Source organism: Arvicola amphibius, chromosome 13 (assembly GCF_903992535.2).
Source record: "Arvicola amphibius chromosome 13, mArvAmp1.2, whole genome shotgun sequence".
NCBI lineage: Eukaryota > Metazoa > Chordata > Mammalia > Rodentia > Cricetidae > Arvicola > Arvicola amphibius.
In genome coordinates, this window is record NC_052059.1 from 65157463 (window position 1) to 65180335 (window position 22873).

At 41.5% G+C, this 22873-nt stretch overlaps 1 protein-coding gene across 1 annotated transcript in view; it reads left to right on the plus strand.

Annotated features, from left to right (window-relative positions):
* Positions 1-22644, plus strand: part of Wdhd1 (WD repeat and HMG-box DNA binding protein 1) — a 41698-nt gene extending 19054 nt beyond the window's left edge. Inside the window, exons 10-25 of the mRNA XM_038310068.1 lie at positions 1150-1360; positions 2390-2571; positions 4292-4476; positions 5971-6212; positions 7158-7295; positions 8866-9022; positions 11954-12068; positions 12700-12831; positions 15250-15467; positions 15564-15679; positions 16027-16080; positions 17890-17933; positions 18231-18401; positions 18553-18680; positions 19687-19825; positions 21904-22644. Of these exons, the coding sequence (XP_038165996.1) occupies positions 1150-1360; positions 2390-2571; positions 4292-4476; positions 5971-6212; positions 7158-7295; positions 8866-9022; positions 11954-12068; positions 12700-12831; positions 15250-15467; positions 15564-15679; positions 16027-16080; positions 17890-17933; positions 18231-18401; positions 18553-18680; positions 19687-19825; positions 21904-22095 (2424 nt within the window). The 3' untranslated portion in view covers positions 22096-22644. The remainder of the gene's footprint in view (positions 1-1149; positions 1361-2389; positions 2572-4291; positions 4477-5970; positions 6213-7157; positions 7296-8865; positions 9023-11953; positions 12069-12699; positions 12832-15249; positions 15468-15563; positions 15680-16026; positions 16081-17889; positions 17934-18230; positions 18402-18552; positions 18681-19686; positions 19826-21903) is intronic.
* The last annotated feature ends 229 nt before the right edge of the window (positions 22645-22873 follow it).

Sequence of the window (22873 nt, forward strand, 5' to 3'; positions counted from 1 at the left end):
AAAAATTCAGGGTCCTCATTGAATCACATGTAGACCCTGCCCACTTAAAGATTGATTTTGCATTGAAAATGTTACACCTTGAGAGAACATTCCGAGGTTTTCACAGAGTGGACTGTGATGTGAGTTCATAGGAAGAAGTCCCGTGATAGTGTGGTGGGATATTTCCACTGCGTCTGGAAAGGGCATCTTATAAGTTACCGTGACCTCACTCTTGTTCCTCCCAGATTCCAGCTTTCTTCTGCAGGGTGGGTGCTGTCAGTGCTGAACTTCAAAACCTGCGCCCCTTTTCTGCCCCTCCAGCCCTCCTTTACCACAGGCTTTCTCATGGACTCCATGTCCTTTCATGGTCTCTACATGTTATTGAGGAAATTGGGGTTCCCTTTTGTGGGGTCTTAGTTTTATTAATAAAACAAGTTAAAGTGGACTTAGAAGGAAGCTTGAGGACTGTCTTATTAGAGTTAGAAAGGAAAACAATAGCAGGCAAGTGGGACCTCCCAGCAGTTGCTGAGAGCCCTGAAGGAGATGTAGAAGAGAGTCATGCCTTTAGATTAGGCATGGAGGTCAGCAGGCAGCTGTGGGAGGTTGTGAGGGTGTTTGTGGGGTCTGGAGAGCAGCCAAGCCAGCCAGAGTGTCAGGGGAAGGGCCTTGTCCTTTAGCAGTGTCTGGAAAAGAGGTGCAGGGTGAGCAGGCCGACTTAGCAGTGCTGCGTGGTGATAGCACTTCAGGAAGCTTCCTGCCAGTGGTGTTTGCGGACTCTCCCTACACCTGGCCTGTCCCCAGAGTACACAGCACCTAGAATCAGTGTATTGGCTAGTCACTTGAAATCATAGGAACGTGCTTGGCAGAGTTTGAACATGCCTTTAGGAGCCAGGTGTGTTTGGTTGTCTGTAGTCCCAGCACTTGCCAGGGAGAGGCAGCAAGATCACTCAGTGGCATAGTTGAGTTTGAGGCCAACATGGGATATGTGGGACAGTGTCTCAAAAACCCCAAATCACAAAGAGGTTGCCTCTGGAAATCAAGGCTATACATTTATGTGCAAGGAACTGGGTTTATCTCTGGCACCACATCAACAGCAAAAGAGCCTCCTTTTGCCTAATTGTGATTTCTATGTCATTTACTAACTAACATGTTCTGATTTGATTTTTCAAGGTGTCTAGTAAAGTGGAAAAGGATTTCAGTGATCTTTTTGATGGAGACGATACAAGTGGCGCTGGCGATTTCCTAAATGACAATGCGGTTGAGGTGCCGTCTTTTTCCAAAGGAATTATAAATGACGAGGATGAGGATGATGACCTCATGCTGGCTGCAGAGCGTCTCCGACGGAGAAGTCATATCTTGGGAGATGATGAGAACTCAGCTGGTATGAATTTGACTTTGCGCGTGTGATAATCCCCTTGCTCTTAGTTTTCCAGCTGTTATTAAAACTATCAGATGGCTTAATTAGTGTTTGGAACTGCATTCCAAATCCTATGTTAAAAATGTTCAAGTCAGCCATCTAAGTCTTTCTAACAAACTATAAAATAAGTTATACTCCAAACAAATAGGAAATAACAGAGATTAACTCAACGACACTGACAACAGAAAAGTTAGAGAGAGGTCTAGCTCCAGGGACAGAGGCTCTTATGCCCAGCCTCACCACCCGAGCTTGATTCCCAGATCCCACAAGACAGCAGGAGAGAACTCACTTCCCAGTGTTATCCTCTGACCTCCACACGTGTCGTGCCATATGCGTATCTGCGCTCAAAGACACACGAAACTAAATTACAAAAACTGGTCCAGCAAGATGGCTTATTGGGTATAAGTGCCTTCCTATGAAGGCTAACAGTCTGGGTTCAGTCTCTGAGACCCACAAGTATGCGGCGAACACTTCTACCACCGAACCGTCTCTTCAGCCCCAGACCTTAAAGAAAGTGATGATCCGCGGTGTGCATGTCACGGGTGTGCACATCACAGCGTACATGGAGCTGGCTCTCTCCCTCTCCCTTTCTGTGGATTCTCAGAATCAAAGTCAGATTACCAGGTTTGCACAGCAAGAAGCTTTAATTGCTTAGTCATCTCACTGGTCCACCCAGAACGTTTTAAAAAAGAAATAGAAACTGACTTATGGAAATCAAAACTGGTAAAATGAGTATTTTTACTGTAACTGGATGGTAGCTAACAGTGCAGAGACTATTAACAGAATTTGGTGTCGTTGCCTAGACTGACATAAGGCACCGTGTGCTCTGTCTCCCAGGACATTTGCATCATTGCTCCATTTCTTGACGTGCTGGAAGAGGCGAGTAGTGTGTCAGCCATGCCTGAGAAATGTAGGAACGCCCTCTGCTCTTCATAACGCTTTTCCTTTTCTAGGTTGTTAATTGTGATTGTCTTATACTCCTTTGTGCTGTAGATGCTACAATGCTAAACACTGGTCGTCACAAAGAGGAAGGGGAAGATGACCAGGCAGGCAGTATTCATGATCTCCCCCTTACTAAATCCCAAAGGCCGCTCTACGATGGGCCCATGCCGACGCCTCGACAGAAGCCGTTCCAGCCCAGTTCTACGCCCTTGCATCTCTCTCACAGGTTCATGGTAAGCCTTCAGCTGCACCTCACTTTCAAGTAATCCTTCAAGCATTGTTTCCCCTACAGTTTATTTGATAGATTCAAAAATAATTTTAAAAACCTTGCTTAAGTAGGCTAGAGCATTTTGATTGATGTAATTTTATGGTAGGTTTATTTCATGGTTAACTAAAATTTTTAATCTTATTTCAGTATTACTATTGAAAATTTTGTTCATTCTGTTTTGCAAAATAAAATAACAAAAATATGACTATATGTCTTGTAATACTTGTTGGAATATTTCTAAACCTTATTCCTCAGAATCTCAATGAATAGCCTAGTACTCACTATGTAGACCAGGTTGACCTCAAATTTGTGATAGCCTCCTGCCTTTGCTTCCTGAGTGCTAGGATTATAGGTGTGTACTGTCATGCCTGGCTATGTTTTTTTATGTAAAATATTATTTGGATTATAAAACACTTGTTGGAAGATGTTTTTATAACACATTTTTTTTTCCTTTTTGGTTTTTTGAGACAGGGTTTCTCTGTGTAACAATCCTGGCTGTCCTAGACTCGCTCTGTAGACCAGGCTAGCCTCAAATTTGCAGAGATCCACCTGCGTCTGCCTCCTGTGTGCTGGAATTAAAGGTGTAACCACCACTACCACCACCGCCCAGTGAGCTTGTTCTTTTTTTAAAACTAGTTAGTATCTTAGGGGCTCAGTAGTTATGAGTGCTGGCTAGATTCAATTGCCCAGCCAAAGTGGCAGCTCACAACTGTCTGTAATTCCAGTCTCAGGGAATTATATATCTTCTTCTGACCTCTACAGTGGTACACAGACATTACATGCAGATTAAAAACCCACACACATAAAACTTTTTAAATTTTTAAAAATTAGAATAGAGAACCTAATATCTTAGTATTTAAAGCAAGGTATAACACAGTGAGCATTAAGATGTTTCTTGAATTGATTAATGAAATTTGCTTCAAGTTTGAGATTTTGAAAGTTCAGGATGTTATTTGTTATTTATTTGATGTTTTTCTTTCTGCAAATGTTGTTAGATGTTTTTACCGAAGCCCTGGTCTTGGCTTACATTTTAGTATAAATACAAAAGGAGGTATTTCATCATAAAACTTGGTTACGAATTCTCATCAAGCAATACATCTTAGTGTCAATATTTTATTTATAGCTATGTTAACATGCTCTTCTGGCCTTGGTGGCACCAGACATGAACATGGTGCATATACATACATGTAGGAAAAGCACTCAAGTACATTAAAAAGAAAGACCGACAGACCAGGACCAAGTGTGAGCCTGTAGTGTACATCAGTAGAAGATAAACTTTCCAAATGGTGCCAGTTTATGTGGTTTTACAGTTTGTATATTTATCCTGTAGCCAGTTATTTGAATAGAAAAATAAATGTTGCATTTATATCTTTATTTGTGTAGAAACTCAAAGTTTGAGGTATTTATTTTTAAGAATTTAATGGTTTGGATAAGTGCTTTTTCAATAGTGTTATATAATTCTTAAAATGTTAAGTATTCCATTTGCTAATTGATTATGTGACTTTTTATAAAGGAAAGAACAATTAGTCATCATAGCTCTGAAATTACCACTGTTTTCTGAAGCTGTGCTAAGTTAGATAAAATGTGGTAACTCTGGATACAGATTGAGTTGTAGTGCTTGGTCAGTGCTCTTGTAATACGGCCTTAGGAGTTTGTTTTTCTTACCTGGTCTTACATACTCGTAGGTGTGGAACTCTGTTGGGATTATTCGTTGCTATAACGATGATCAGGACAGTGCCATAGATGTGGAATTCCACGACACCTCCATCCATCATGCAACGCACCTATCGAACGCTTTCAACTACACCATGGGAACTCTTTCCCATGAAGCTGTTCTGTTGGCATGTGAAAGCACTGATGAATTAGCAAGGTACGGAGGGGAATCTGGCATTGTTGAACTGTTAGATCAAGTTGTGTCTTTTATACTATGGAATGCCAGAAAGTAGGCTTGGGTGTGAGCACCAGTGTAGCTCAGAATGTGTTTTGCTCTTGGTTGTCTCCTCGTTGCAGCCTCTGCATATGAAAATGGTAGGGTGTAACTTCTAATTCAAGAGCGATGAGATTATGTTTTATGTTGTTACTGCCATTACCATTAATAATGTAACATTCATAGAACGTTCAGAAAATGACAGTTCCCTTAGTTCCCCTGAATTCCCTTTAGAATTCTCCTAGAATTAATAATATGGTATGTATCCTTGACCTCGTTTTGTATGAACCCTCCTTTTCAATAATTTATATGCAAGAAAATGTAACTATACTTCTGGTTGATGAGTTGACAGATTGGTGTATACTTGTAACTACTACTTCAGAGTATAAATTATTTTTTCTTATCTGAAAAAATTTTTAAATTTCTTATAATTAATTCAGTCCTAGTCTTGGATTATTACTGGCTTCAGTATTTTTGTTTGCTTTGCTTTGTCATAGATTAGATTTGAAATCTTTCTTTGAAAAATAATTTTTTCAAAGGAGGATGACATCAAAATGTAGTATTTGGCAAGTTTTTCTTTTTGCTTAGCGGATTGTTAACTAGTTTACGAGATTTGATAGGTAGACAGATATCACAGCTTTGTATATTTCCTTTTTATTTTAAAATTAGTATTCAGAGAATCAATATTTCTTCTGATAACAAATTTGGGTGCTGCCTGCATTCTGAATGCATAGAGAGAAGAGACAGGAAGTACATCAGCTTTTAGCAGTGTTAATAGTTTTACTGGTGATATCTGATTGCTTTTTTTCTTTCTCTCTCTTTGGTCATACATGTTAATTCTTTTTTAAACGAGAACTGTTGCTTAAAATGTTTTGATACTTTCTAACTTGTTTAAAGTCTTGGTTGTTGTTTTGTGTGTACCTTATGGAATAGAAACACTTGATGGCCCTTATCTCATGTTTTACATTTAATATCTTATAAGTATGTTCTCCTGTCTTTAAATATCCTTCAAAATATGAGTCAACAGATTTAATGTAACTTATTTTAAGTTTATCTCATGAGTTTGGGATATAACACAGCCACAGAGTGTTATCACCTTCAGGGCAGTGGTCGTATCCCTGGCACCAGACATGCATATGTGCACACTCCACCCCCCCCCCCAATGAACTTCATGATTATTTTCTTTAAAATCAATTGTAGTAATAAAATAGAAAAATAAACTTTGGCATCATGGTTAGTTATATATAAAAATAGCACATAGCTGCACGCCTTTATCCCAGCACTCAGGAGGCAGAGGCAGGCAGGTCTCTGTGAGTTCGAGGCCAGCCTGGTCTACAGAGCTAGCTGTAGAATAGCCAGGGCTACATAGACAAATCCTGTTTCGGAAGTAAAAGAATATAAAAATTCAATTGTTTCTGGCTTGTTTTATTTTTTTAGCAAGCTTCATTGCCTGCACTTCAGCTCTTGGGATTCAAGCAAGGAGTGGATAGTAGATATGCCTCAGAGTGAAGATATTGAAGCCATATGTCTTGGTCAAGGGTGGGCTGCTGCTGCTACTACTGCCTTGCTCCTTCGATTGTTTACTATTGGAGGCGTTCAGAAAGAAATCTTCTGCCTTCCCGGACCCGTGGTGTCAATGGCAGGACACGGAGAACAGCTTTGCATTGTTTACCATAGAGGTAGGTTTTCCTTGTCTTATATGATAATATAACTTGAGTAAAATGGAAGCTATTTGAGCTGTTTTTGTTATTATTGATCTCCTTTTGTTTCATTCCTCAAATAAGTGTCTTTGGTTAGACTGTGTCAGGATGCTTGATTGTAAAACTTGCTATCTTAGTCTTGTAAAAAATGGTGAATGAAGCTGGGCAGTGGTGGCACATGCTTAGTCCCAGCACTTGGGAGCAGAGGCAGATGGATCTCTTAAGAGCCAAGGCCAGCCTGGTCTGATAGGAGTTTTGGGACAGAGTATCCAACTATTTCTGAATGGCCCTGTTTTAGTTTCTTTCCTGTTGCTGTGATACAGTATCTGAGTGGGGTGGTGGTGGCACATGCCTTTGATCTCAGCACTCGGGAGGCAGAGAGGCAGGTGGATCTCTGAGTTCGAGGCCAGCCTGGTCAACAGAGAACCCCAGGACAGCCAGGGCTACACAGAGAAACGCTGTATTGAAAAACATAATAATAATGATAATGATAGTGGTACAGAGCACATGATATAAGCAACTCGAGGGAGAAAGGGTTTACTCCGGCACAGTCCGTCATGGTGGGGTGTAAAGGCAACCAGGTTTATTAAATTACCTGGTTCCGTTATATCCATAGTCAGGAAGAGAAAGTGATGGCCGCATGCCGCTCAGTTCCCCTTCTACATTATATAGTCCAAGATCGTGACAAGGGAATGGTACCGATTATGTTCTCCACAGATGTTCTTGAGTGAATGAGTACCACTTTATACACAGTCAATGTAGTTATTAATCTGTTTCTGATGTATCAGAATGATTCCTCATGTGGGTTAACTGTAAAGATAGTGCTGTTTTAAGAATGTGTTGTAAAATTAATTCCAGAATATAATTTAGACTTGATATGGCTGAATAACCTCTGGTGCCTGATGCATACGTGCATTTCTCTAGGTATGGGGTTTGATGGAGATCAGTGCCTCGGAGTTCAACTGCTAGAGTTGGGGCAAAAGAAAGAACAGGTTCTGCATGGCGACCCTCTTCCTCTTACAAGGAAGTCCTACCTTGCGTGGCTGGGGTTTTCTGCTGAAGGCAAGAGCATTTCCTTTCTTTATAATAAAGACATATTTCAAGAAGAAAATAATTTTATTATTTTAGTGCTTACTTAAAAATACTGTTTATATTAAAATTTAATTATGTGTATGTATGTGCCCATGGGATCCAGAGGAGGACATCGTTAGTTAGAGGTGGTTGTGCGCCACCTCTGTGTGCCCTGAGAACCAAACTGTAGTCCTCTGTAAGAGCAGCTAGTGCTCACACCCAGTCAGTCATTTCTCTGACTCTGGAAAACTATGTTTCCTAGTATTTATTTGTTACATGGCAAGTAGAAGATACAAATCATTAATTATGTCTTTTCCAGTAAATTCTATACATAAGTTAGAAAGTTTCTAAAATTGTGTTTAATCTATGTGTGGCTCTTGAACACTTGAAATGTGGCCAGTCTGAATTGAGATATAGATATAGAATACTGAATTTTAAAGACTAGTATTTAAAAAGGGAATATCAAAAAAACTCAGTATTTCATTTACATTGACTACATACATGTTAAGTCATAATATTTTGGCCATATATGATTAAATGCTAAAATTTAAAAGTACTACATAAAGCTGGGTGATGGTGGCACACACCTTTAATATCAACACTTGGGAGGCAGAGGCAGGCGGATCTCTGTGAGTTTGAGGCCAGCCTGGTTTACAGGAGCTAGTTCTAGGACAGCTAGGGCTGTTTCACAGAGAAACCCTGTCTCGAAAAACAAAAACAAATACTATATAAGATTAAAAATTACATTAATGGATCACATGATATTTCTATTGGAGTTCTATTACTGACCTGTTACAGTGGTTTATGACAGGTGCCCTATGTAAGCATCTGCTAGCTCTCTCAGGGACTTAAATATAGCTTACTAGGGATGTATGTCCTTCATTGGCCATTTGGTTTACTTGAAAACCTTGGTTCATCTTTAACTTACCAGCCGTTTCTGTTGGAATGTTATTGGTTATTTATGCCGGAATAATACTGCCCTGAGTAGTCTCCATTTCTTTAGCTTTTCCTTTCCCCATAGGTCTAGCACCTATGGAAATGGTTGAAGATAACAGAAGGGGTACATACCTTCTGAGGAGCAACAGTAGGTGGGCAACAGTGGTGGTCTCTCTTTTCCTAAGAATCTCGTACCTGGGAGCTTTTGACAGAACAGTAATTAGACCACTAGAGAAAAGAGGCATAAAAACAGTACCAAAGCATCACCTGAGAGCAAGTGCTGATTATTGTATCTTTCGTAACCAGGAGACTTCAGATGTATGTTTGAACTTCTTAGAAAGGTTGAATTGACTTAAAAATAATTACTATTATATTCCAGCAGGGGGCATAGTTTTCACTGATATTGTTGTTTTTTTGTTTTTTAAAATAAATTTTAGTCAGAGTCAGGGTTTTTCTTCAGTTGGGTCTGTGTGGTAATGAAAATCTTGCAGAAAGCAACCCTGAATTATGACCTCCACCTTTTGTTTTTGAAATGAAAGTTGAATCCTTGGTGTGTATTTTTGGAGGTTTATTTAACAGTGCATAGCTGTGTTTTCAAGTGATTTCTTTGTTGTTGGTTATTTAGGTACCCCCTGTTATGTGGATTCCGAAGGCTGTGTTCGAATGCTTAACAGAGGGCTTGGGAACACGTGGACTCCTGTCTGTAACATACGAGAGCACTGCAAAGGGAAATCTGATCACTACTGGGTGGTTGGGATCCATGAGAATCCCCAGCAGCTGAGGTGGGCTATCACAGAGTGTAGAGAGTGATTTCAGAGCGCTGTAGAACTGAGTCTGGCCTCTGATTCAGGCAGTCCGCCCACCTCTGTCTCCTGAGTGCTGGGATCCACACCATTATGCCTGGCTCCAGCTTCCTCTTTGTATGAGACTCTATACGTGTATTTGTAGTGTATGTGCTGCCGAAGCGAGCACATCTGTAAGTGTATTTATTTGCTTTTCATTTGCTAACTGCTGAAGGGAAAATTAAAATGTGGTCTATCTATATTATTGGGCTGTAAAAAGTTGTAAATTACTGATACATACTTATAATGTAAATGAACCTGGGAAACATTATGCTAAGTGAAAGAAATCAGGTCTTAAAGGACTATATATTGTTTGATTCCACTTGTAAAATATCCAGAATAAGGTATCTCTAGAGACAGGAATTCCTATATTACATTCCTGGCATCTCTAGGCAGATTATGAGACAAAACAGGAGTGTTTGGGGTGGGGTGTAGTCCACATTATGAGGATTTGAGAAGATAAAATACAGTCTTTTCAGACAATGCAAAATTGAATTTAATAGAAAACCATAAAGGTTTCTATGCTTATTTCCATGTTTGCCTAGAATCTGCAGAATTCCATTGTTGATATATTTAGTATTATAAGCTATATTAGTTGGCTGGGGATATGATTTAGTAGAATTCTTGCTTGACATGTAGAAGACATCCTGAATTTCATCTCCAGTACAGGGAAAAATGCTATTTTTATTTTTTAAAGAAAAATCTGGGTGTGGTGGCACAGCACTCAGGAGGCAGAAGCTGCTGGATCTCTGAGTTTGAGGTCAATCTGGTCTTCGAAGCAAGTTGCAGGTCTGTCAGGGTTGCATAATGAGATGCTGTGTTTTGTTCTGTTTTTGAGACTGCATTGGTTAACTTTTTAATCGGTGTTAGGATGTATGGTTGTCCTTAGATATTTCTTGTGTTTCCATTTCTGGACATAAAATTAATAGGAGCTTATGGTTTGAGCCCATAAGGGATTTTGCTAGCCTCTCTAGTTACTAAAGTTAAGATGACTTGTTTTGTTATTGAATGTTTCATCTTATTTGCGGCGGTGTAGACCAGGCTGGCCCAGAACTCAGAGAGCACCTGCTTTGTCTCTAAAGTGCTAAGATTGCAGATGTGCTGTTCGCAGCTGTAGCTGTGGCTCCAGGGGATCCAGTGCGGTCTTCTAGCCTCCTTGGGCCATACTCATACTTTAGAATAAAAATTTGGGATTTAGCAATGATTGTGGTTTTCTTGAAACTGAATCTCACGTAGCCCAAACTGAGCTTGGATCACCATGTAATCACGGATAGCCTTGAACTCCTGATTTCCACTGCGCCGAGTGCTAGAACTGCAGATCTGCGACCACATTTAGGATAGTCGTACACATTTGAAACACTGAGGTGCTAAGAAGTCTGCCTTTGGGGGCTGGAGAAGTGGCTCCGCCATTGAGAGGGAACCTGGACTCCTGGATTTCCGGTGCTCACTCATGGTGGCTCACAACCATCCATACTCCAGTTCCAGCGGACCCTCTTCTGAGCTCCATGGGCATGAAGGTGGTGTACACAATACTCATACACACAAAATAAATACAGCTTAAAATAACACACAAATGCTTAATTCAGGGGGCAGCGGTACACACCTTTAATCCCAGCAATGAGACGTTTGCGTATGAAAAATGTGTTTCTACAAGCATGGTGGAGCTAGAGAATCGGGACTTCAGCGTCAGCCTGAGCTATGTATTTGTGGCTGCGGCTCAAAAACAGAAAGGAAAGAAGAACATGAAATTGTATTTAGTTTTGTGCATTGAGACAGGCTGTTTTCATACCTTCCTTGGTTTTATTCTGAAGAAACAGACTTTCCAGAGGTTGGAAACTGCTCCTCAGTCATTGCTGCTGCTACTTCCTCTTCCCCTCTTCTTTTTTTGAGAGACTGGCTGGCTTCAAATTCATGGTCTTTGTGCCTCAGGCTCTCAAGTGCTGAGAGGATAACTCTGTACCACCCTCTCGTCTGTTCATTTACACTCATTTAGAGGTGATTGTTTCCCTCTGTGTGGCTGGAGATAACTACAGACCAGAGAAGAAATCCTACAGCTTTCTTTCTGTGGTAGTCTCCTGCTGTGTTTAAGGAAACTTACCTGTCCTGTGCTAGAAAGATTCATTAAAACTTCTCAGGGCTTCGGTTTGCTCTTGGTGTTTTTGGTGAAGACATGTGGGTTGTTACTCTGGAAGGGCAGTGTGGTGTCAAGGTCCACGGCTCAGTCTCTGAGTCATGAGTCGTGCTGCCTGTCTGCCATGTAGCCAGGTCATACTGTCAGATTTAAGGATTTCCCCTCAGCTCTCAGACAGAAAGTGCCCAGGAAGATGAGATGGTTTTATTAACTAGTATACATAGGACAGTTCATGTCACTAGTGAGTAGTGTTCATTGACTGTTAGCAGATAAAAATTAGTTTGTGTTTTTATTTTTTGTTTTGAGATATTGTAGACAGTGTGGTTCTTGCTGTCCTGGAACTAACTCTGTAGACCAGATTGGTCTTGAATTAAACAGAGATCCACCTGCCTCTGCCTCCCGAGTGCTGGGATTAAAGGCCTGCGCCACCACCGCCTGGCTCAAATTTGTGTTTCTATTGTACTGTCACACATCTCGTGTGACAGTTGGGCATATATCATGACATCTTGTGACAAAGGGGCATACGTCATGTAAATGAGCACATTTGTGAGTGTGGCTGTTCCTTAATTTCCCCGGTGGACTTTTAGTGATACTAGGATTGTTTATAATAGACACTTGAAATCTCCGGGCCTATTAGAATAGTATTACCGCTCATAGTTCTAATTCCTGAAAAGTTTTTAGTGTAGCGGATTTTGTGATACTGTAGAACGTCTTTAAGGTGGAACTTTTTTCACTGACAGGTGCATCCCTTGTAAAGGTTCTCGGTTCCCTCCCACCCTTCCACGTCCCGCTGTGGCCATATTATCCTTTCAACTTCCTTATTGTCAGACTGCCACAGAGAAAGGCCAAATGGAGGTATGTGGATGTCTTAGTACTCTTAATGTGATAGTTAATACCTGTGACAGAGAAGATTTAAGTCATCACAGTGGCCAGTGTTGAATATTACTACACTATGATTAACTGAATAATGCAGTAGGGCACTGCTTGTGATCCTACAGCCACCTGTGGTTGCTACCACAGCATCCAGGGCTCTCTGCTAAGGACTTGGTTATGACTGGGAGGGCCTTACCAGAGCTAGACCTTCCCCAGTAGGTTCAGGTAAGCCTGCTGCACTCTGACCGTAAACTCATCGGACTCTAGACCTAGCCCGTTGTCGTAAAAGACTTTTGAAACCTTGCAATTAATTAATCATTCGAGTTAGAAAGCAAGTCATCTATGGAACTAGTTTCCAAGTTCTCTGAGTACTAATATAAGAAATCACAGTCTTATACACATACACACATAGACACCTTTTTTTAAAAAAAAAAAAAAACTAGACCATAAAACTAAGCTATAATGTACATTGAAATTAAAGTTGTAAAATAAGCTTATGTAGAAAGGAGTTTTTCAGAAAATATTTTAAAACCGGTATCTTAAGATGGACCTGATCCTTGAGGGGTGGGTGTTAAGGGAATGGTAATTTGATGCTCTTTGATCTGCTTTGCAGGAACAGTTTTGGCATTCAGTCCTGTTTCACAACTACCTTGATTACTTGGCTAAAAATGGTTATGAGTATGAAGAGAGCACTAAAAATCAGGCGGTAAAAGAGCAGCAAGAACTTCTGATGAAAATGCTTGCGGTAAGTAAAATATGCTGAAACAAAGTTTAATTATTTTCTTAGCTCGAGATCCTTTTTTACTTTAAGACAGGATGTTTCTCTGTGTAGCCCTGGCTGTCCTGGAACTTGCTCTGTAGACCAACCTGGCCTCGAACTCACAGAGACCCGCCTGTATCTGCCTCCTGAGTGAGCAAAGGTGTGTATCACCATGCCCAGCCCTAGGTAATATTTCTTAAATATACTTAAATAAACACTAAATTTACCATCTAGGATTCATAGATTTTATTTTTTTCCCTTAAAGTTTTATCTCTCTCTTGATGGTACAGTTGAAATATTTGAAATTTTGCCCTGTAGCTAAGGCCATAGGTGGAGCGTAGGCTCTCCTGGTGCTGTGCTCCCTCCCCATGACTCGCAGTCTGAGAGCCAAGGTGACTCCTGCTTGTCTGCGCCACAGCACAGCTTTAGGTGTGGTCTGTTCTAGATCTCCAGGGTTGGACAGCTTTAAGCATGTCCTTAGGCATTTGAATTTCCCAGCCTGTTGTCCTCACCACTGGCCAGGTTTGGTGTGCCTCAGTTTCTTCACTGCGTGCATTTTTGGAGCAGGGTCTCTTAAGGTTTGTTGCCATCATGTCAGGTTTGTTTGTTGGAAGGCATGTAATCCCTTGTTTTTCCACTGGGTGTCCATGTATGTAATCCCATGACTTTCCACTGGATGTCCATGTATGTAATCCATGTCTTTCCACTGGATGTCCATGTATGTAATCCATGTCTTCCCACTGGATGTCCATGTATGTAATCCCATGTTTCCACTGGATGTCCATGTATGTAATCCCATGTTTCCACTGGATGTCCATGTATGTAATCCATGTCCTTCCACTGGATGTCCATGTATGTAATCCATGTCTTTCCACTTGATGTGCACTACTGACCTTTGAGGGAGAACCGCACTGCCCTCTGAGTCAGAGTTCTGCCTTGACTAGAAGTACTGCTCTGGACTTATGTACCAGCACTCTTGGGGAGGCTCAGGTGAATATGTATGGCTTCATGCTCCTAGGTCAGGGGTGTAAATCACAAAATGCTCCTGCACCCTGAGTTCCAAGACTCCTAGTGTCCTTCAGAGTGTCAGGAGCTCATTTTGAGCTTGGGTTGTCATATGCTGAATTTTCAGAATTCAAAACAAAAAGAAGAACTAGTATTTTCTAAGACATATTACATGAATGTTGTTGTTCTTCCTCCTCATCTTCCTTTTTAATATTTTTATTTTGTGCGAACGAGTACTTGTCTGCATGTGTGTATGTGTACCACCATGTGAGTGCCTGGTGGTCATAAAGGCCTGAAGAGGAGGAGGAGGAGGAACATTCGTTTAAGAGGAGCACGTGTTCTTTGAAAGAACTGGAATTGACACAGGATACCCCAAGACCAACTTCTCATCACCTAGGAGATTTATTTGCCCCAGAGGGTCAAACGGCAAGGAATAAGAGAGAAAGACAGGAGACAGAGGATGAGGGAGAGGGGAAGGTGTATTTGTCCTGGTGGGACAAAGGACTGCCTCTGGATGGAAGGAGACAGTCGTGGCTCATAGTCAAATGTAAGTTTAACAATGGAAAAGGGGAAGCCCTGTGCTAGGGTGAGTTGGTTTATTTTAATTGAGCATGTTAATTAGGGTAGCCAAAAGGTGGGCTTTCGATTGCTGAGTTTCGATACATTGATAGCTGTTCCTTGGTAGTTAGGCTCAGGAAGAGGAAGTGGCGAAATAAGGGGATAGACCTTGGTGACTAGCTTCAGAAATATAATCTGTGGTTTAGCGAGGAGGAGGAAAGGGGAAAGGGCAAGGCCTGACAGCTGTGTTTGCCATGCGCAGGCCTACTGAAGCCCTTTATTTGTAACCACCGAGCCATCCCCCCATTTGTATTACAGGCATAAAAATTGCAAATGTTAATTTAGAGGTTGTATGGCTGTTTCTGGTAGCTAAAGATCATAGACATACATGAAATCTTAAGGATGCCTACTTCTCCCATCCAAAATTCACGTGGAAGCATCTGTTTGCCAGTTCTGAGCAAAGTAATAACCTGTCTTTGTTTTAATTTGCTCTTTGAAATTCCCTGCCCTATTGGGATTGATGGTGCTGGAAAACTTCAGAGAACTACATTTGAATTGTGAACGACAGCTGCCATCCAATATAGCTAACACATGAAATGTGTCCTGTCTTGGTGGGTCTAAGCTGCTGTGGTAAATGCACTACTATCTTATTCATTTACGCCACTAAGAAATGCTGCCAGGCGTCAAGGCAGCCCACATGAATACAAGACACTTTTCATTCTTGTAGATGTGAAGCAGTGAGGCAGTGCATCCAGAAGACGTTCTGTTTGCCAGTCCTGTCAGTTTTCTGTTTTTCTAAGTTCTACTTAACCATGATTTGATTGTGATTCTCCCCATTAGCTTTCTTGTAAACTGGAACGAGAATTTCGCTGTGTGGAACTGGCCAGTCTAATGACTCAAAATGCTGTGAACTTAGCCATTAAGTATGCTTCTCGCTCTCGGAAATTAATATTGGCTCAAAAACTTAGTGAGCTCGCTGCAGAGAAAGCAGCTGAGTTGGCAGAAACCCAGATAGAAGAAGAGAAAGAAGAGGATTTCAGAAAGAAACTGAATGCTGGGTAAAAGAACAACAGCTACTGATTTTTCTTTCACTGTTCTGGATATGGAATTGGTCTGGTGTTGGTCGCCTATGGAATCACACTATTATTCTTCAGTTACAGTCGTACCTCTACAGAATGGAGTCAGCCACGGGCCAGAAATCAAGTTGAAGAAGACACTGAAGAAAGAGAAGAGACTGTCCCAGAAGAAAGGCCAGAGCCACACAACCACGGTGAGACATGTTTTCAAGTAATGAAAGCTAAGGGGCTCAGCAGGTGATGGCGCTTGCCGTGCCATGCTGGCCGCCTGAGTGCCACCTCCAGAGCACACCAAAAGGAGATAGAACTGCCTGTAGAAAGTTGTCCTCTGACCTCTATGTGCAGAGTGCCTTCCACCAACAGCAATAAATTAAATAAATAAATAAAAGATGAAAGGCATTGTGAGCATTGGCTTTTCCATGGTTGACTGAGGGAAATTGAAGGCCCATGTTTTTTCAAGGTATCTCTGCCGTCTAAGAATTGAATATCAAGGATGACTTCATTTTCCTCACTGACATTGTATTGTTTATTTTAATTACAGGACAGAACTTATTCCAAAGTGCAAATTCACCTGATATGCCAGCTCTTAAATCAGGTGAGAAATCTGTGTAAACTTGGAGCATATGACAATGGCTGTAATCCAGTCAGAAGAGGCTAGGTACCAGAGAACGTTCTCATGGAATGCTGTCAGCCAAAGGATTTTTGTGGGTGGCAGCAGGGGCAGAGGAAACAGTACATCTGAAGACTACAGAAAAAGGGTATAGGAGGTAAAAAGAACAGTTCGGTAGGGCCTTGGAGGGATAGGCAGCAGGCAAATGTTAAAGATTTTCTAGATGGTGTTAAGAATCTCGGTCTTCATGTACGGCCCCTGGGAGACTGCAGCTCTAAGCAGAGCAGAACCATCACACACGGTACTGAGGTGGGGCAGACATAAGACTGCTAGAGCAGCCAGGTGAGACTGAATAGTTGGGTTTGTGCGAGCGGTGGTGGTAGAAAGAAAAACTAATGTAATTGAGTTGTTTCTAAAGTGAAGAACAATATAGCATCAGAAACACTGGAGAAGCTAACCGGTTTATAGGGGAAACTGGTGTGTTAACATTAGCTAAGTAGGTCACAGAGTTAGGTGATTGCTTCAAAGACTCTTGAAATAAATCTGAAACCACTGGCAAAAGTAGAGCAGTGTATACCTTGGACATAGGTGAGCACACATTAGGGAGTTTGTAAAGCAAGAAGAACCAGGAACCTCAGTCGAGCGACTTTCCAGCCTTTAAGCATCAAGTACAGGAGAGGAGAGGAAGCATTGAGAGAGAGACCACTGGTCCAGAGAGAAAGGGCCAGGTCTGGGATGGAGTGCCTAAAAAGTCGATGGGAGGAAATACTGAAGGGAGAACCCAGTATATAGAAAGTATTGAGAGGTCAAATAAAGGCAGGCAGTAGCCACCACATTTAGTCACATAGAAATGGGTTGGGGCTTTAGCTGTCATGTAGGAGGGCTGGACCTTACACCACTGTGTGGAGGATGTATGGGCAAGGAGGTGATGTTAGTGATGTCAGTGGGGTTGTAAGAGAAGATGGTAGTTGGAAGTGTAAAGAGTTTTTTTTTGTTCTTGAGAGAGGCAGATGAAGGGGTAAATGTCAGAAGATGAAGAAGGAGGCATCAGTAGGTTGTTTCCTTGGTTGGTGGACGTGCGTGTCCACATTCAAGGGATTACTAACTTAAGCACCATGTTGCATGGTCACAGTGTGTCTCACAGCAGCAAATTGGATGGTTCCCATCTAATGTTATTTTGTCTTGGAAGAAAGAAAGAGGTCTGTGTTTGTTAGTTACTAGAAGGAAAGAGTCTGTGTTTGCTAGTTAGTAGAAGGAAAGAGTCTGTGTGTGTTAGTAGAAGGAAAGAGTCTGTGTTTGCTAGTTAGTAGAAGGAAAGAGTCTGTGTTAGTTAGTAGAAGGAAAGAGTCTGTGTGTGTTAGTTGGTAGAAGGAAAGAGTCTGTGTGTGTTAGTTGGTAGAAGGAAAGAGTCTGTGTGTGTTAGTTGGTAGAAGGAAAGAGTCTGTGTGTGTTAGTAGAAGGAAAGAGTCTGTGTGTGTTAGTTGGTTTAAAGTCCCATGGGGACCAGGTGTGGCAGCACACACCTTCAATACTAGCACTAGAGAGACAGAGACAGGAGAGATTGCTGTAAGTTTGAGGCCAGTCTGGTTTACATAATAGTTCTAGGCCAGTCACTCACACTTAGAGAGACTCTTGCCTTTGAAAAAACAAAAGAAAAAAAGAAAAGAAAAGGAATTACACAGTACCTTTGTTTTCATATAATACAGATTAAAATAATCTATTTAGTATTGTGAAAGTCAGAAGTTATCTTAAAACAAAAAACAAACACTATTGAGAGTTTTCTTCTTATAATAGGTGCAGTTTTCCCTAGCAGCCAAGGACGGGTAAACCCCTTCAAGGTAACCAATGATGTTTTCTGTTTGAATAATATCATTAAAAGGTATTTCCAAATGACCTCCTTAGGCTCTGGGGGATTAAAGGCGTATCAGTGCAGTTGCTCGCTTCTAGGTGTTCATCCCTGTGCTGAGTGCTCATGATTTTGACAGCTGCTCCCTGTTTGTCTTCAGGGTGTGGTATCTGAGACAATAAATATGCTTCAGTGTCAATCTGGGTTTACTCCATGAATTCATTTCGAAAAATCATACTACAATGGGGTTATTTTCTTTTTCAAATACAATATGCTCTTTTCTCTTCAGGTGCTAGTCAGTTCCAAAGAACCAGCTGTATCGATGAACTCAACACGTTCAACTAATATTTTAGACAATATGAACAAATCATCCAGGAAGCCCACCCCTCTCAGTCGAGCAGCAAATAATGAAAAATCTCCAGTTATAAAGCCTCTTGTGCCCAAGCCAAAGTCTAAGCAGGTACTGCTTCGGTGGCCTTGTGCACTCTGGGTTAGAGGCCTGCGGTTTATCACTGTGTGGCTAGGGAATGTGTTCCATCTGGGTTAGCCCCGCAATCCTCTTAAATGTTGGTATGTGTGTCCCCAGACTCACACATCTGTTTGTTTCATAGGCATCTGCAGCATCCTATTTCCAGAAAAGAGCTTCACAGGGCGATAAGACTGAGGAAGTAAAAGAAAATCCTAAAAATTCGTCATCTGAAACTCCAGTTGTGTGCCCTCAAAACTCTGAAAACCAAAGGTCAGCGTACAGAGAAGCGTGAAGATGCTGGGCCCCAGCCGGGTGTGGTGGCACATCCCTTTAATCCTAGTGCTTGGGAGGCGGGGGCAAGCAGGCCTAATACGAGTTCCAGGCCAGTCAGGTCTACAAAGCAAGTTCTAGGACAGCCAGAGCTACTTTGTTTCAACATTAATTAATTAAAAATAAAAATTTTAGTTGTAAGTCTCTTTGTCATTCAGGCTAATTATTTAGGATCCATTCAGCTTCAGCACAGTGAGAAACAGTGTAGCTAACAGATGGGCTAAATGCCGGGGTTCTGCTGTCAGACTGCTTAACTGTTCGGTCTCGGGTCCTACACTTATTCTGTGACCGCTCTGAGCCTCAGTTGCCTGGTTTATCAGTTGAGATACTAAATATTTATGAATCATAGGGTTTTGCTTTAAAGCAATTGCACATAAAGCATTTAAGATGCATGACAGCAAGTGCTCAGAAACTTAAATATTTCCATTAAACTTTCTGATGACCTGTACAAAAGGTGTAATAGAATTCAGTTAAATTTACAAGTGTGCTTTGTCAGTGTTTTCCCTAAAGAGAGCGCAGGAAGAACCCAGGTTAGCGGTGAGCGGGTGTAGAGATGGGAAGGGCTGAGAAGTCAGCAGGGTTTCAGATCGCTGCTTTGCTGAATGGCAAGCCCATGAATGACAGCTGGAGGAATTCTCGGGCCATGCGGGCTCAGAAAGCTCAGAGAGGTTGGAAACCTTGAACCTATAAACACACAAGAACTGAAATACAGAGTTCGTGTTTCTGCACTGATAGATGACTTGACCATGCAAAGGCTTCTCCACTAATGATCCTGCAGTGCCTAGGCTGTTGAAAGAAATATGGATTTTATTGACTAGTATAGTTGTATCTCCCTTACTATATATGAGTCGTGAGTGGCTGATGGTCAGTTACTAATTTCAAAGATCATGTGACACTTTAAATAGTATATTTCCTGTAATTTTTTTTCATACAATTATTACTTTAGGCCAAAGACTGGGTTCCAGATGTGGCTAGAAGAAAACAGAAGTCATATTTTGTGTGACAACCCTGACTTTTCAGATGAAGCAGACATAATAAAAGAGGGAATGGTTCGATTCAGAGCACTGTCTGCCGAAGAGAGGAAGGTAAGGGCTGCTGTGCCGCGATGAGAGCTCGCTGGACCTCCCAGCTTTGAAAGGTTCCTAGGAAAATGAATTGACTATATCGAAAAAAAAGTCTCGGTGAAGAAGAAATTAGATGTGAGTGAATTTTGACAAATGGACTTGTTGTTCCTGAGTACCCATGGATAATTTTACTCCTTTTTTTATATTTATTTATTATGTATACAATATTCTGTCTGTGTGTATTTCTGCAGGCCATTACAGATGGTTGTGAGCCACCATGTGGTTGCTGGGAGTTGAACTCAGGACCTTTGGAAGAGCAGGCAATGCTCTTAACCTCTAAGCCATCTCTCCAGTCCCCCATGGATTATTTTATTTTATTTTATTTTATTTTATTTTTTGTTGTTGTTGTTTTGTTCGAGACAGGGTTTCCCTGTAGTTTCTAGAGCCTGTCCTGGAACTAGCTCTTGTAGACCAGGCTGGCCTCGAACTCAGAGATCCACCTGCCTCTGCCTCCCGAGTGCTGGGATTAAAGGCGTGTGCCACCACCGCCCGGCTCCATGGATAATTTTAGAAGTTACCTTTGTAACTGTGTGTCCTTAGTTAGGGACCTACTCTCCCAAAAAGATGCTTTAGTTATGAACTGAAAGCAAAAGGATTAGTAAGCAAAAATGAATTTAATTTAAACTTTAAGCTACTTTCAAGTTCATTAAAGTAGAAAAATTGTAATGCTATCTGCTCACATGAGAATACTTCCTTTTGTTGGAAAATCTTGGTGCTTTGGTCCAGCTTTCCACAGAAATTAGGCTGGAATGTGGGTGGCGTGCCAATTAAACCTCAGGCTTTACTTCCTCGGGGAGGCAGTGTGCAGTGTAGGCACCCCCAGTGTAGACACTGGCTACTGAGTGGGTTTGTGAGTGATGGGTATCACATGGTCCAGACGTTAGAAAACAGCGTTTCTAGCTGCATTTACAACCTTCTTAGCATTGCTGTTTTCCTGTACAAATTGACATGAATGAATTTATTATAAAAGAGGAAGAGACTTGACAAAATTTGTGATTGTGTATTTGTTGTTTTTTCATTTGGGGAGTTTTGTATTTCTGTGTATAGAATGTAGGGCTTTGTGAATGTTAGGTAAGCACTCGTCCACAGAACTACATTTTCATCCCATGATTGTGGCTGTGGGCATTATTTGGTTTTGTGACAGGACTGCTCTGTAGCCCTGACTGCCCTGGAACTCACTGTATAAGTAAGACCAGCCTCACATTCTGGGCAGTCCTTCTGCCTCTGTTGCCCCATCCCCCATGTACTGAGATTACATTGTTGAACCTAGTTGCTATTTGCATTTTGTTTTAATTTTTAAAAAAAGTACATGCATGTGTATTTGCCTGTGTGTATATGTATATATATGTATACACACATGTGTGTATGTATGTGGGTGTATATATATGTATACATACATACACACACACACACACACACACACACACACACACACACACACATATATATGTTTGTCCTTAGTGCCCAAGGAAAATACATTTTTCTTTGGTCTCCAACCCCCAGGTATATATGGTTGTTGTTTGTTGAGCCATATCTAATTAATTATCCTAGACTCCCTTGAGTTCCTGACAGTCCTGTCTCAGCAGCCTCCCAAGTGTCCAGAATTACAAGTGTCTGGCACCACACCTGTGTGGACATTACCTCAGTGAGTTGTGATTTGGACCCTGATGGTTAGATAGGCTGAGCTTTTTTGTGTGCCCATTGGCCATTTCTGTGTATCTTGAGAATCTGTTCTGTATAATCTAATCTATTGTGTATTTTTAACCTGACTGTTTGGAGTTTTGCTATTGAGTTTTCAAAGTTGCTTAAATATTATGGATACACAACCCTTGTTCAGATGGTTAGTTTGCAAATATCTTCTCCCACAGAATAAGAAATTTAAATCTGTCAACAATTAGAACCTTTAATGATAAACTTAAAAATTCAGTGCTAATTACTGTTCTGTATACAAGAACATTACTCATGGAAGTAAGTATACCATTTTCATTCTATTTTTTCCTTCGTGCATAAAAATCTCTTCACCCAAATGTTTTACAAAGGCATGGACCAACAAGGCCAAGGGAGAGCTTGCCAGTGATGGAGCTGAAGCGAAGAAGCGAAAACGTGAGATCTGCGAGGCAGAAAACCAGGAGGAAGCAGCCAAGGAGAATCTGGATCTGTCTAAAAAGCAAAAAGCGTTAGATCTTTCTGCCAACCAGAAGCTGTCAGCTTTTGCGTTCAAGCAGGAATAAGGAAAGGAAGAGTCAGGAAATACTCAAACTTGGCTCTGGCTTTTGGTGGCCCTGGACTTGTTTAGTCTTCAGGGGACGTGTTATACTCCTGTGTGTCTAGAGACGGTGCAGTGGGCGGGGTGCAGCTTGGAGGTGGAGTGCTTGCCTAGCAGGCACTAGGCCCTGGGTTCCATCCTTAGTGCCGCAAAAACCAAACGGTAAAGAGCATAAGAGCTGTCTGTGTAGATCACTTGCCTTCCCCGGACAGAAATGGCATGATTGCAGTTACTACTGGGGATGTCATCATTTCCCCGGGGAAGCCATTTTTACTGTTTCTATAGAAATCATTAAAAGCCTCCATCTTACGACCTCTGCACATCACAGAACCTTCTAGGGTTTCCTCCCTCCGTTATGTTTCGGCTTCCCAAGTGAGTTATTGTGGATTACTTTCTTGTCAGCCTTACCTCGGGACTGACTTTTAATATGGGCCCCAAAAGTGTAAATAATTTGTAAATGAGGTATGTTATTTTGTGTGCCTGGGAACTTTTTTAATGTATGGCTTTCTATTGTTTGTACAGCCTGGGTCTTTTAAATAAATAAAACTTTCTCATTTGCACAGTGGTGTTAACATTGTGTCCCACCTCCTGCCACAGCATTTGCTGGGCAGAGAAAGGCTGAGGGCCTTACTCAGAGATTGTGACTGTGTAAGCATCCGTGCTGCTGGGTGATGACTTCTTATCAGCAGGAGCAGGGTTCTGCTGAGTCTTTGGAAGCTCGATAAGGTAGTAGAGAAGAGGGA